This window comes from Lynx rufus, unplaced genomic scaffold (genome assembly GCF_022079265.1).
Source record: "Lynx rufus isolate CCGP_SWC_20201006 ecotype Redwood Valley unplaced genomic scaffold, mLynRuf1.p SCAF_3, whole genome shotgun sequence".
In the NCBI taxonomy this organism is placed as follows: domain Eukaryota; kingdom Metazoa; phylum Chordata; class Mammalia; order Carnivora; family Felidae; genus Lynx; species Lynx rufus.
In genome coordinates, this window is record NW_025814845.1 from 159,209,460 (window position 1) to 159,223,189 (window position 13,730).

Genomic DNA, 13,730 nt, shown 5'->3' on the forward strand with positions numbered 1-13,730 from the left:
GTTATGTATCTCAAATATGGCTGAATACTATGCAGAATATTTACAGTTAAGTGAAATCAAGTTTGAAATACATGCAAAAGTATACTGTATAGATAGAGGTTGAAGAATTTTGAACAAGAATGAAATGTACTCCTAAAAATTATTGCTGATGGGAAAAAAGAGAGTCTAGAGTGAGCTTTTGTATTCTAAACTGAACATACAAGATTTTTCCAAACCTGTATTTAACTATAAATGTTTTACTGAAGATTAATTTGTCAGCCGACCATCAAGTATACTTTAGGGTATTCACAATGGAATTAGTAGTATGGTAAGGGAAGACTATTAATATTACAATCTGAACGTGGGTGATTTTAATTATTCACTTGGAAACAAAACTCTGAAAATACAGTGAATACAAAAAGTCCAGGTTGTAATACTTTTAGACAGTTCAGTATTTGCAGCAATACTGTAGATATCATATATTTGTATGATTATAAAATAGATGGAGGGGTGCCTGGGTGGCTCAGTTAAGTGTCTGACTTCAGTTCAGGTCATGATCTCGGGTTCATGAGTTCGAGCCCTGCGCTGTGCTCTGTGCTGACAGCTCAGAGCCTGGAGCCTGCTTCAGATTCTGTGTCTCCCTTTCTCTCTGTTCCCCTCCCTCTCTCTCTGCCCCTCCCCCGCTTGTTCTCTCTCTCTCTCTCTCTCTGTCTCAAAAATAAAAAATATTTAAAAAATTAACATAGATGGAAATGATATTAGGGTGTGATACATATATGGGTCTGGATATACTTGTATCTATATCACACTGTTTTAATTATTGTGCCTTTCTACTATGTTTTGCCATTTGGTAGAACAAGTCTTCCTACTTAATTCTTCCTTCCTTCCTTCCTTCCTTCCTTCCTTCCTTCCTTCCTTCCTTCCATTCTTTTCTCTCTTCTTTCTTCCTTTCCTCTTTCTTTCTTTCTTTCTTTCTTTCTTTCTTTCTTTCTTTCTTGTATAATTAACATACAGTGTTATTGTAATTTCAGGTGCACAATAATAATGATTCAAAAATTCTATGCATTTCTTGGTGCTCATCACGATAAGTGTACTCTTAATCCTCTTTATTTATTTTCTACATTCCCCTGAATACTTCCCTCTAGCAACCACCATTTTTTCTCTGTTTTTTTTTTTGTCTTTTTGTTGTCATTGTTCATTTGTTTTGTTTCTTAAATTCTGCATTTGAGTGGAATCATATGGTATTTGTCTTTCTCTGACTGACTTATTTCATTTATCATTATATCCTGTAGGCCCATCTGTGTTGTCACAAATGGCAAGGTTTTATTCTTTTATGGTTGAGTAATATTCCATTGCATCTATGTACTGCATCTTTGTCCATTCATCTATGATAGGACATTTGAGTTGCTTCTGTATCTTGGCTATTATAAATAATTCAGCAATAAACATAGGGGTGCATATATCTTTTTGAAGCATTTTTGTTTTCTTTGGGTAAATACCCTGTATGGGGAATTACAGATTTATATGATAATTTCTATTTTTAATTGCTTGAGGAGTGTCCATACTATTTTCTACAATGGCTACAACAATTTGCATTCCCACAAACAGTGCATGCGTTTCCCTTTTTTCCCACATTTTAACCAACATGTTATGTCTTGTGTTTTTTATTTCAGCCATTCTGACAGGTGTAAAGTGATACCTCATTGTAGTTTTGATTTGCATTTCCCTGATGATGAGTGATGTTCATTATCTTTTCATGTGTCTGTTGGCCCCTGCATGTCTTTGGAAAAATGTCTACTTAGATACTTTGCCCATTTTTAACTAGATGATGATGATGATGATGATGATGATGATGATGATGATTTTGGTGTTGAGTTGTAGAAGTTCTTTATGTATTTTGGATATTAGACCCTTATTGGATATAGCATTTGCAAACATCTTCCCATTCAGTAGGCTTATCTTTTGTTTCACTGATGGTTTCCTTAGCTATGCAGAAGCTTTTTATTTTGGTGCAGTCCCAGTGGTTTAATTTTGCTTTTGTTTCCCTTGCCAGAGGAGACATATCTGGAAAAAATGTTTCTACGCCTATGTCAAAGAAATTAACTGCCTGTATTTTCTTCTAGGAGTTTTATGGTTTCAGGTCTCACATGCAGTTCCTTAATCCACTTTGCGATCACTTTTGTGTACGGTGTAAGAAAATGGTCCAGTTTCATTCTTCTGCATGCAACTCCAGTTTTCCTAACGCCATATGTTGAAGAGGCTGTCTTTTCCACATTGTATATTCTTGCCTCCTTTATTGTAGATTAATTGCCCATATAAGTGTGGGTTTAGCTCTGAACTCTGTAATTCTGTTTCATTGATCTAAGTGTCTTTTTTTTTGCGCCAGTACCATACTGCTGTGATTACTATAGCTTTTGTGGTATATCTTGAAATCTGGGATTGTGATACTTCTTTAGGAAACTTCTGATTTTCAGTTTTGCCTGATCTAGAAGTCATGTGAATGGAATGATACAGCACATATCCTTTGTATCTGGCTTTTTCTTTCAATACTGTGTTTTTGAGATTCACTCAACATTGTTTATGTCACAATCATTCCTTCCTTTTTATTTTGTGTAATATTTTGTTGTTTGAATATAACATAATCTGTTTTTTCATTCACATGCTAATGTATATTTGAGTTGTTAACAGTAATGGGCCATTATTCCAAATTCCCAAAAAGTAGAATTGTTGGGTCATATGATAAGTGTATGTTCATGAGAAACTGCCAAACTATTTTCCAAAGCGTTGTAATTATTTTACATTTCTACCGGCAACATAAAAACTTTTATTTCCCCTACATTTTCACCAAAATGTGATGTTGTAGCCTTTTAAATTTTAGCCATTACAGTGGTTTTGGTTTGTATTTTCTTGCTGATTGTAATTATGTTGAACTTGTTCTCATGTTCTTAGTAACCATTAATTTGTTTTTTTGTTATTGATTTGTATAAGGTTTTTTTTTTTTTTTTCCTATAGGTTGGATACTAGTCCTTTGTCAGACATGTTCATTACAAATATTGTTTCCAGTCTGTGTATTACCTTTCTGGTTGCTTAATAACATCTTTGAATGGCAGGCACTTTTTATTTTTTTATGAAGACCAGTTTATCATTTTTTTCTTTTATGGTAATGCTTTTTTGTCCTAAGAAATCTTTGCCCACTCAAGGTCATGAATATTTTCTCCTCTGTTTCCTGTGAGAAGTTTTATAGTTATCACTCACAATTAGTCTGTGATCCATTTTAAGTGTGTTTTTGTGTTTTGGGTGATTTTGGTTGAGGTTCACTACACTCCATTTGAATATCAATTTGTTGGTAGTATTTGTTAAAATGACCATCTTTTCACCATTGTATTAACTTAGCATTCTTATGAAAATAAATTACCATACCTATGTGTTACCCTGGATTTTTTTCTGTTTATTTATGTAACATTTATGTTAGTTTTACACTACTCTGATTAATGCATTTTCACAGTAAATCTTGAAAACAGATAATGTAAATCATCCAACTTTGTTCATTTTTTCCAAGATAGTTTTACTATTCTAAGATCTTTGTATTTTGATATAAAATGGAAAATCAGCATGTGAATGTAGGAACTTTGATTGGAGTTGTGTGGTATCCATACATCAATTTTGGGAGGATTACGTTTTTTACTAAAATTGAGTCTGCCAATCTATGCACATGGTGTATATCTCCACTTACTTGGCTCTTCTTTAATTCATATAGTTTTTCCATAGTTTTTCTATAGCTGTTTCTGTAGCATTGTTTTAAAATTTTATTTAACAATTATCCATTGCTAGTATAGAAAATACAACTGACTTGTGACTTCACCTTAGATCTAGTGTTGATTAGAAATGTTGAGAATGGTCTTTGTTTCTTTTTATTTTGCGGGGGGGAACGTTTTCTGACTTTCACCATTAAATATAATGTTAGATCAAAGCGTTTTTGGTAAACAGATGCCCATACCATGTTGAGGAAATTTCTTTCTATATTCTAGTTAGCTGAGAGTTTCAAATCAAGAATTAGTGTTGAATTTTGTCCAATGTCTTATTTTTGTGTGTATTGAGCTGATCATGTGAGTCTTCTTTTTACAGTTAACATGGCACATTTCATTGATTGGTTTTGAATGCTAACCCAACCATGTATTCTGGCATTAGCTTCACTTGGGTTATTTTGTTTATGTGTTGCTAGATTTAATTTGCTAATATTTTGTTTGGGGTTACAGCACTTATTTTCACAAGGGAATTGTGGTCTGCAGATTTTTCTTTTCTTGTAATATTTTCTGGTTTAAGCATCAAGGCAATTTTGAACTCATAAAATGAGTTGGAAAGTGATCCCTTTACTCAATACTTTCTGAATGAATTTATTTAGGATTAGTATTATTTCTATTTATGTATTTATATGTTTATTATTTTTATCATGGAAGAGCACTTCACATGAGATCTACTCTCTTAAATCTGTGCTCCTAGAAGTTTTACAGCTTTGCATTTTACATTTAAATTTATGATCCATTTTGAGTTATTTTTTTGTAAAAGGTGTAGAGTCAGTGTCTAGTCATTATTTTCCCTGTGAATGTCCAGTTGTTCCAGTGCCATTTGTTGGAAAGACTGTCCGTTCTCCATTGAACTGCATTTGCTCCATTGTTAAAGATTTATTATTGGTGTTTCTGGGGTTTTTATTTTGCCCCACTGATCCCTTTGTTTATTCTTATATGAATACCACACTGTTATTATAATTTATAGTAAGTTTGAAGTTGGGTGTTATCAATCCTTCAGTTTTCTTCCTCCTCTTCCTCATTTTTTCCCCTCTTCCTCTTCCTCCTCCTTCTTTCTTCTTCATTTTCCCTTCCTCTTCTTCCTCTTCCTCCCTTCAGTATTATGTGATTATTCTGCATTTTTTGTATCTCCATATAAGCTTTAGAATCAATTCATCAATATCTACAAAATAACTTGCTGGAACTTTTATTGGAATTACATTAAATCTCTAGATAAAGTTGGGAAGAACTGACATCTTGACAATATTGAGAAAATAACAGTGGTTTTCATCAGAGTTTTATTCCTCATGCAAATTCTATAAAATTTTGTTACAACTATTCACAAATACTTCACTATTTGGGTGCTAATATAAACGGCATTGTGTTTTTTAATTGAAATTCCCATTTTTCATTGTTCATATTACAGGAAAGCAGTTTATTTTTTACATTAACTTTGTATCCAGAAATCCTTCTTTAATAACTTATTAGTCACAGGAGATTGTTGTTTTTTTTGCTTTTTGGTAATTTATTTGGGATTTTCTTTACATAGTCAATCACATAATTTATGGAAAAAATAGGTTTTTTTTTCTTTCTTCTCAACCTTTATATTTTGTATTTCATTTTCTTATCTTATTGCACTAGCTGGGACTTCCAGTGAGATATTGAAGGGAGTGGTGACAGGTAGCATCCCTGCCCTGTTCCTGATCTCAGGGGGGAAGCTAATGGTTTCTCACCATATATATGATGTTAGCTGTAGGTTTTCTCTAAATGTTCACTACCAAACTTAGGAAGTTCTCTCTTCCTGGTTTGTCATATTTTGTATAATTCATTAAGTGAATTTGGGTTTTGTCAAATGCTTTTTTATATCAGTTGTTTTAGTCATATGATTTTTTTTCTTCATTCTGTTGATATGATGCGTTGTATGTACTGATGCTTGAATGATGAACCAGCTTTGCATACTTGCAATAATTCCAGTTGGTTGGCATGTATAATTCTTTTCATACATTGTTGGATTCTATTGCCTAACTTTTTGTTGAATATTTTTGAATTTATGTTTATTAGAGATATTGGTCTATAATTTTCCTTTCTTGTAATGTCTCTGGGTTTGGTATTAGAGTAATACTGGCCTCATAGAATAAATTAGGAAGTGTCACGTATTAATTTTGTGAGAGTTTTGTGTGGGGTGAAGGCAGTATGAGTTTCTCCTGGATTTTGTCCTAGTTTCTTCTTCTCTTGGCTAATTTTAATTTGTATAATTTCCATATAATAAGCCATAATTGTGAGTTAACAGCTTTCAGTGAGTTCTGTGAGTCCTTCTGGTAAATTATCAAACCTGAGAGTGGTTTTGGAAATCCACTGAACTTGTATTTGTTTGGTGTAAGAAGTGAGGAGTTTTGGAGACTGTTCTAACTTTGCAGTAGGCCTAAACTCTACACACCTTTTCTCCACCAGCATTACTGAGGTATGACTAACAAATAAAAATTGTATTTTTTAAGGTGTTCAACATGATGGTTTTGATATATGTATACCTTCTGAAATGATTACTGCAATCAAACTAATTAATATATCCATTACCATTTTTTGTATGTGTTGAGAACAATTGATCTATCCTATTAGCAAATTTCAAGCATATAACATAAAATTATAGTCATCATGCTATACAGTAGCATGAAAATTTATACTTTTTGAACAATATCTCCCCTTTCCCCCCATCTTCCAGACACTATTTACCACCATTCTACTCTCTATTACTATTCTCTAATTTCTGAAAAAAGTTATTTCATACATTTTTCCTAGTTTTCTAGTTGATTGAGAGTTTCTGGGGTACTAGTGCTCTGTTCTGACCTGACGTGAAAGTCTTATTTTAGTATTTTATTTGTTTAGAGATGCAAAACTATAAATGTTGACAGCATTCATATTCGTCCCCAAAACTGAAAAAATAAGCCCAGTGAATATAGTTCTTGCAAAAGTTTATATTATTATCATGATGCATTTTTACTTGTGTATTCTACTAATTCTACTTATTCTACTAATAGCAATGTGGAAAGTCTAGCTGTTGTAATTTTCGAACTTGTACACTGAAATCAGGAGCACGGTGTGGTCATGGATTATGCTGCAAGAACTGTCAAGTAAGATTTAAGTTTATTAATATCTTCCAAGTATATAATGAATCATGTCTTAGATACCTTAGTACATTTAGACCTATGGCAGTAAGTAAAAATAAGTGAACTTTTTGAAACTAATATTACACTTTATGTTAACTAACTGGAATTTGAATAAAGGATTAAAAATAAATGAACTTTCAAATAAAGAAAAAGATACTAAATTCAGAATCAGATTTCTGATTTTGTGAACCTTAGTTGGGTATTCAGGTTTCCTTCTTATGGCCATTATTTTGCCATAATATTTATGCTGATGTTCTTAAGCCTTGATTGAGAGCTACCATGAAATTATTCAATATAGATCTCCATTAAAAGGGACTTTTAATTTATTCTATCCAATATTTATATTTTTATAAGTAAAAATATTGTTACTAGTTGTGATAGGTAGCTCTAGGTATGTAACTGAAAGACACAGCAGTTTTCCATAAATATGTAAATAATGAAACTCAGTAGAAGTAGCATTTTCCAAATGCTACATTAGCACAAAGTTTAAACTGCAAACTTAACCATTTATTGAAAGATCATTTGATTTAAAGATCACACACTAGTTTATATGTAGAAGATGTTGACTCTTGTCCTGTGTTTTCCTTATTAGCTCCTCCAATATATTTATAACAAATTTGTCATATGAGAATTCGTCTATAACCTACTATGGGTTCTGCATTCTTGAGTATCCTTGACTGATGCAGTTTTATGTAATTTTTTTCTAGAATCTTATCATGTGGTTGCATTCTTACCTCTGTGATCTTTTTAGTGTCAACTTGAAGTCATGAATTAAGATGTATGAAATAGATGCCCATTTAAGAGTGTTTCAGAATTCTGTATTTGAAAGTGTTAATTACCTGTAGGATAATTCAAGAGAAAGATTAATTATTTAATTAATATAATTAATTTTGGGGTGCCTGGGTGGCTCAGTTGGTTAAGCATCTGACTCTTGATTTGGGGTCAGGTCATGATCTCACAGTTCATGGTTTCAAACCCTGTGTAGCGCTCTGTACTGGTGGTGTGGAGCCTGCTTGGGATTCTTTCTCTCCCTCTCTGTCTGTGCCTTCTTTGCTCATGTTGTTTCTAAAAATAAATAAACATGAAAAAATTAAAAAATATATAATTAATTTTGAAATAGAACAGTTTTGAAATAAATATTGATAAACACAACAATCTAAAATGTAATGTTTTATTTTTTGTATTTTAATTTATATTAGATTGAAAGACAAGGTGTTGAATGTAGGAAAGCAAGACATCATGAATGTGATATTGCTGAGTTTTGTAATGGAAGCTCACCAGAATGTCAACCTGATATGACTATACACAATGGACATGTATGTAAACAAAAATATGTGTGTTATGATGGAGTCTGCCAGGATACAGATGCACGGTGTGAGGTCACATTTGGAAAAGGTAATATTGTTTTGTAACGTCTACATAGTTCGTCCTTAATATTTTTATTAACATTATCAAGACAATTGGCAAATATATAATTATACATGCATATTATATTTATATATAGTTATAATATATGTACATATACATTTTATAATTCTGTATTACACATATATGTATGTATAATTTAAATTCTATCTATATGTTTAAATTATTCAGTTTAACATCTACATTTTTATTTTTTCAAACTTTATTAAGATATAACTGACAAAGATACATATTTAAGGTATATGAGTTGATGTTTTGCTAAATAATTTTATGAAATAATTTTGAAATAATTTTGTGAAATAATTGCCACAATCAAGGTACTTAATGTATTAGTTATGTCTTTATGCTGAGAAATGAAATTGCTTCATCATAATATAGTTCATTTTTAATTTTTGAGGAGTCTGTATATAGTTTTCCATAACTGCTGTACCAACTTCATTCCCAACAACAATGTACAAAGGCTCCCCTTTTTCCACTTGCCAGCACTTGTAATTTTTTTCTTTTTTATAATACCTGTCTAAAAGGTGTGAGTTGTGGTTTTGATTTACATTTTTCTGATGATTAGTGATGTTGAGCACCTTTTCATATATCTGATGGTCATTTGTATGTCTTCTTTTGAGAAATGTCTAGGTCTTTTGCTCTTTTTACATCTCTATTTGTTTTTGCAATTAAGTTGTATGAGTTATCACATATTTTGTAGATTAACTTTATCAGCTACATGGTTTGAAACTATTTCTCCTGCAGGTCTCATTTTCACTCTCTTGAGTGTTTTCTTTATTAAGAAGTTTTTAGTTGGATGCAGTTCCACTTGTCTACTTTTGTTTTTGCTGCCTGTGCTCCCTTGTCATATCTAAAATACTATTTTCTAGACCAATGTTCAGGAGCTTTTCCCATTTTCTTCTAGTAGTTTTACGGTTTCAGGTCTTAACTGTAAGTCCATCCAGACCCTCATCCCCAGTCTTCAGCTTTATTGAGATATAATTGACATATAACATTGTGTCATTTTAAAGTGTATACCATGTTGATTTGATATGCTTATAATTGCAAAATGATTACCACCATATTGTTAGCTAACACCTCCAACATGTCACATAATTACCATTTCCTTTTTGTAGTGAGAACATTAAAATCTTCTCTTCTAATTACTTTCAAGTATATAATACAGCATTAAGTATAAACATCATGTTGTTCATTAGATCCCCGGAACTTATTCATCTTATAGCTAGAAATTTGTCCCCTTTGACAAACATCTCTCCCTTTCCCCCACCTCCCAGCTTGTAGTAATCACAACTGTACTCTCCATTTCTATGAGTTCAGTTTTTTTAAGTGATTTCGCATGTAAGTAATATTATAGAGCATTTGTCTTTCCTTGCCTGACTTATTTCCCATAGCATAATGCCCACAAGTTTATCGATTTGGTGAAGATGGCTTCTTCCTCATGACTGAATAAAATTTCATTTTATATAAATACTATATTTTCTTTACCTATCCATCATTGACAGACACTTAGATTATTTCCATATCTTGCCTATTGTGAATAATGCTGATATAAATATGAGTGTGCAGATACCTATTCAAAATCCTGTTTTCATTTCCTTTGGACATGAACTGGATTAGAAATGGGTTGCTGGATCATATTGTAGTTCTACTTTTAACTTTTTGAGGAACCTACATACTGCCTAATCATGGTGGTTGTACCAATTAACCTTTTCACCAACAGTGCATAAGTGTTTCATTTTCCCCACATCTTCACCAATATTTGTTATTTCTTGAGGTTTTGATGAGAGCCATTCTAATAGATGTAAGGAGTTATCTCATTGTGGATTTGGTTTCCATTTCTCTGATATTAGTGATATATTGAGTGTATTTCATGTACCTGTTGGCTATTTTTATGTCTTTGAAAATTATTGTATTCCTTTGTTCTTAAATTTTAAATCAAATTGCTTGAGTTTTTGCTATTGAAGTTTATGAGTTCTTTATATATTTTTGAAATTTCCCATACCCAGATACATGATTTGCAGATATTCTCTCCCATCCCATAGATTGTCTTCATTTTTTGATTTTTTCTTTTGGTATGCAGGGGCCTTTTAGTTTGATGAAGTCCCACTTATTATTTTTTACTTCTGTTGCTTGTGCTTTGGTATCTTATGTAAAAAGTCATTGCCAAAAACAATGTCCATGTCAATGCTTTTTCCCTATGTCATTTTCTAGAATTTTTATGGTGTCAGTTCTTACATTTAAATCTTTATTTCAAGTTAATTTTTGTGAGTTGTGTCAGCTAGGGGTTTAATTCTTTTGCATATGAATATCGTGTTTTCCCAGTGTCATTTGTGGAATAGATTCTCCTTTCCCCATTGAGTATTCTTGGCTCCCTCATCCAATATTAGTTGAGCATATACATGGAGTTTGGTTCTAGGCTCTTTGTTTTGTTCCATTAGTCTGTGTCTATTCTTATACCAGTACCATACTGTTAAAATTATTACAGCTTTGGAGTATAAGTGAAATCAGGAATTGTGTTCCTCTAGTTTTATTTTGTCTCAGGATTGCTTTGGCTTCTCAAAATCCCTGTGGGTCCATACAAATTTTAGGATTTTTTTTTCTATTTCTATGAAAAATGCCATTGGAATTTTGATATAAATTGCATTGAAACTATAGATGGTATTGGGTAGTATTAACATTTTAACACTATTAATTTGTCTGATTCATGAACACAGGATAGCTTTCCTTTGTATCTTACTAGATTTTTTCATGAAAGTCTTGTACTTTTCAGAGTACAGACCTCAAACTTACTTGGTTAAATTTATTTTAAAGTATTTTATTGATTTTGATGCTGGTGAGAATGGTATTGTTATCTTTATTTCTTTTTCAGCTGTTTTGTTGTTAGCGTATAGAAATTCAAATGATTTCTATATGTTGATTTTGTAACCTGAAAATTTATCGAATTTATTAGTTCTAACACCTTTTTGATGGGGTCTTTAGGACTTTCTCTATATAAGATTATATTTTCTGCAAAGACAGTTTTACTTCTTCCTTTTCAGTTTGGATGCCCTTTATTTACTTTTCTTCCCTGACAGCTCTCACTATGACTTCTAGTACTATTTTGAGTAGGAGTGGTATGAATGAGCACCTTTGTCTTTTTCCTGATCTTAGGGGAAAAGCTTTCAACCTTTCCAATTGTGTCTGATGCTGGCTGTGGTTTGTTATATGTGGCATTTATTGTGTTAAGGTATGTTCCTTCTGTACTCAATTTGTTGATTATTTTTTATCATGAAAGGATGTTGTATTTTGTTAAATGCTTTTTCTATATTTATTAAGAGGATTTTGTGATCTTTTATCATTCATTCTGTTAATGTGGTATATTACATTTATTGATATGCATATGTTGAACTATCTTTGCATTCCAGAGGTAAATACCATTTGAGTATGGTGTTTGGTACCTTTTTAAAAAATATAATTTATTGTCAAATTGTCTTACATACAATACCCAGTGCTTATCCCAACAGGTGTCCTCCTCAATGCCCATCATCCACTTTCCCATCTGCCCTACCCCCCACCAACTCAGTTTTTTTCTCTGTATTTAAGAGTATCTTATGGTTTGCCTCTCTCCCTCTCTTTTTATAATCTTCCCCCCTTTCTTTTTCCCCATGGTCTTCTCTGAAGTTTCTAAAGATCCACATATGAGTGAAAACACATGATATCTGTCTTTCTCTGACTATTTCACTTAGCATAATACCCTCCAGTTCCATCATGTTGCTGCAATGGCATGATTTTATTCTTTCTCATTACTAAGTAGTATTCCATTGTATATATGAACCACATCTTCCTTATCCATTCATCAGTTGATGGACATTTAGGCTCTTTCCATAATTTGGCTATAATTGAAAGCACTGCTATAAACATTGGGGTACATGTGCCCCTATACATCAGCACTCCTGTATCCCTTGGGTAAGTTGGCTAGCTAGCAGTGTTATTGCCGGGTCATAGGGTAGTTCTATTTTTAATTTTTTGAGGAACTTCCACACTGTTTTCCAGAGTGGCTGCACCAGTTTGCATTCCCACCAACAGTGTAAGAGGGTTCCTGTTTCTCCACATCCTCACCAACATCTGTTGTTTCCTGAGTTGTTCATTTTAGCCACTCTGACTGGTGTGAGGTGGTATCTCAGTGTGGTTTTGATTTGTATTTCCCTGATGATGAGTGACGTTGAGCATCGTTTCATATGTCTGTTGGCCATCTGGATGTCTTGTTTGGAAAAGTGTCTATTCATGTCTTCTGCCCATTTCTTCACTGGATTATTTGTTTTTTGGATGTTGATTTTGATAAATTTTTTATAGATTGTGGATACTAGCCCTTTATCTGATATGCAATTTGCAAATACCTTTTCCCATTCCATTGGTTTCCTTTTAGTTTTGTTGATTGTTTCCTTTGTAGTGCAGAAGTTCTTTATCTTGATGAAGTCCCAATAGTTCACTTTTGCCTTTAATTCCCTTGCCTTTGGAGATGTGTCAAGTAAGAAATTGCTGCGGCTGAGGTCAAAGAGGTTTTTTTCCTGCTTTCTCCTCTAGGGTTTTGATGGTTTCCTTGTCTCACATTCAGGTCTTTCATCCATTTTGAGTTTATTTTTTGTGTATGGTGTAAGAAAGTGGTCTAATTTCATTCTTCTGCATGTTGCTGTCCAGTTGTCCCATCATCATCTTTATTCCATTGCATATTCTTTCCTGCTTTTTTGCTAAAGAGACTTTAGCAAATGTCTTTGATCCATTGGATACTCTTTCCTGCTTTGTCAAAGATTAGTTGGCTATACATTTGTGGATCTATTTCTGGTTCTCTATTCTATTTCATTGGTCTATGTGTCTGTTTTTGTGCCAGTACCATAATGTTTTGATGATTACAGCTTTGTAGTAGAGGCTAAAGTCTGGGTTTGTGATGCCTCCTGCTTTGGTTTTCTTCTTCAGTATTACTTTGGCTATTTGGGGTCTTTTTTTGTTCCATACAGATTTTAGGATTGCTTGTTCTAGCTTTGAGAAGAATGCTGGTGGTACAATTTTTATTGGGATTTCATTGAGTGTGTAGATTACTTTGGATAGTATTGACATTTTAACTATTTATTCTTCCAATCCATGAGCATGGAATGCTTTTCATTTATTTGTGTCATCTTCAATTTCCTTCATAAGCTTTCTGTAGTTTTCAGCCTACAGATATTTCACATCTTTGGTTAGTTTATTCCTAGGTATTTTATGGTTCTTGGTGCAGTTGTGAATGGGATCAGTTTCTTTATTTCTCTTTCTGTTCCTTCATTATTGGTGTATAAAAATGCAACTGATTTTTGTACATTGATTTTGTACCCCGTGACTTTGCTGAATTCATATATCAGTTCTA

At 32.7% G+C, this 13,730-nt stretch overlaps 1 protein-coding gene across 1 annotated transcript in view; it reads left to right on the top strand.

Annotated features, from left to right (window-relative positions):
- LOC124521201 (disintegrin and metalloproteinase domain-containing protein 32-like) overlaps positions 1 to 13,730 on the top strand; it is a 175,861-nt gene that overhangs the window by 78,675 nt on the left and 83,456 nt on the right. Inside the window, exons 14-15 of the mRNA XM_047092311.1 lie at positions 6,800 to 6,892; positions 8,128 to 8,323. Coding sequence (XP_046948267.1) covers positions 6,800 to 6,892; positions 8,128 to 8,323 — 289 coding nt within the window. The remainder of the gene's footprint in view (positions 1 to 6,799; positions 6,893 to 8,127; positions 8,324 to 13,730) is intronic.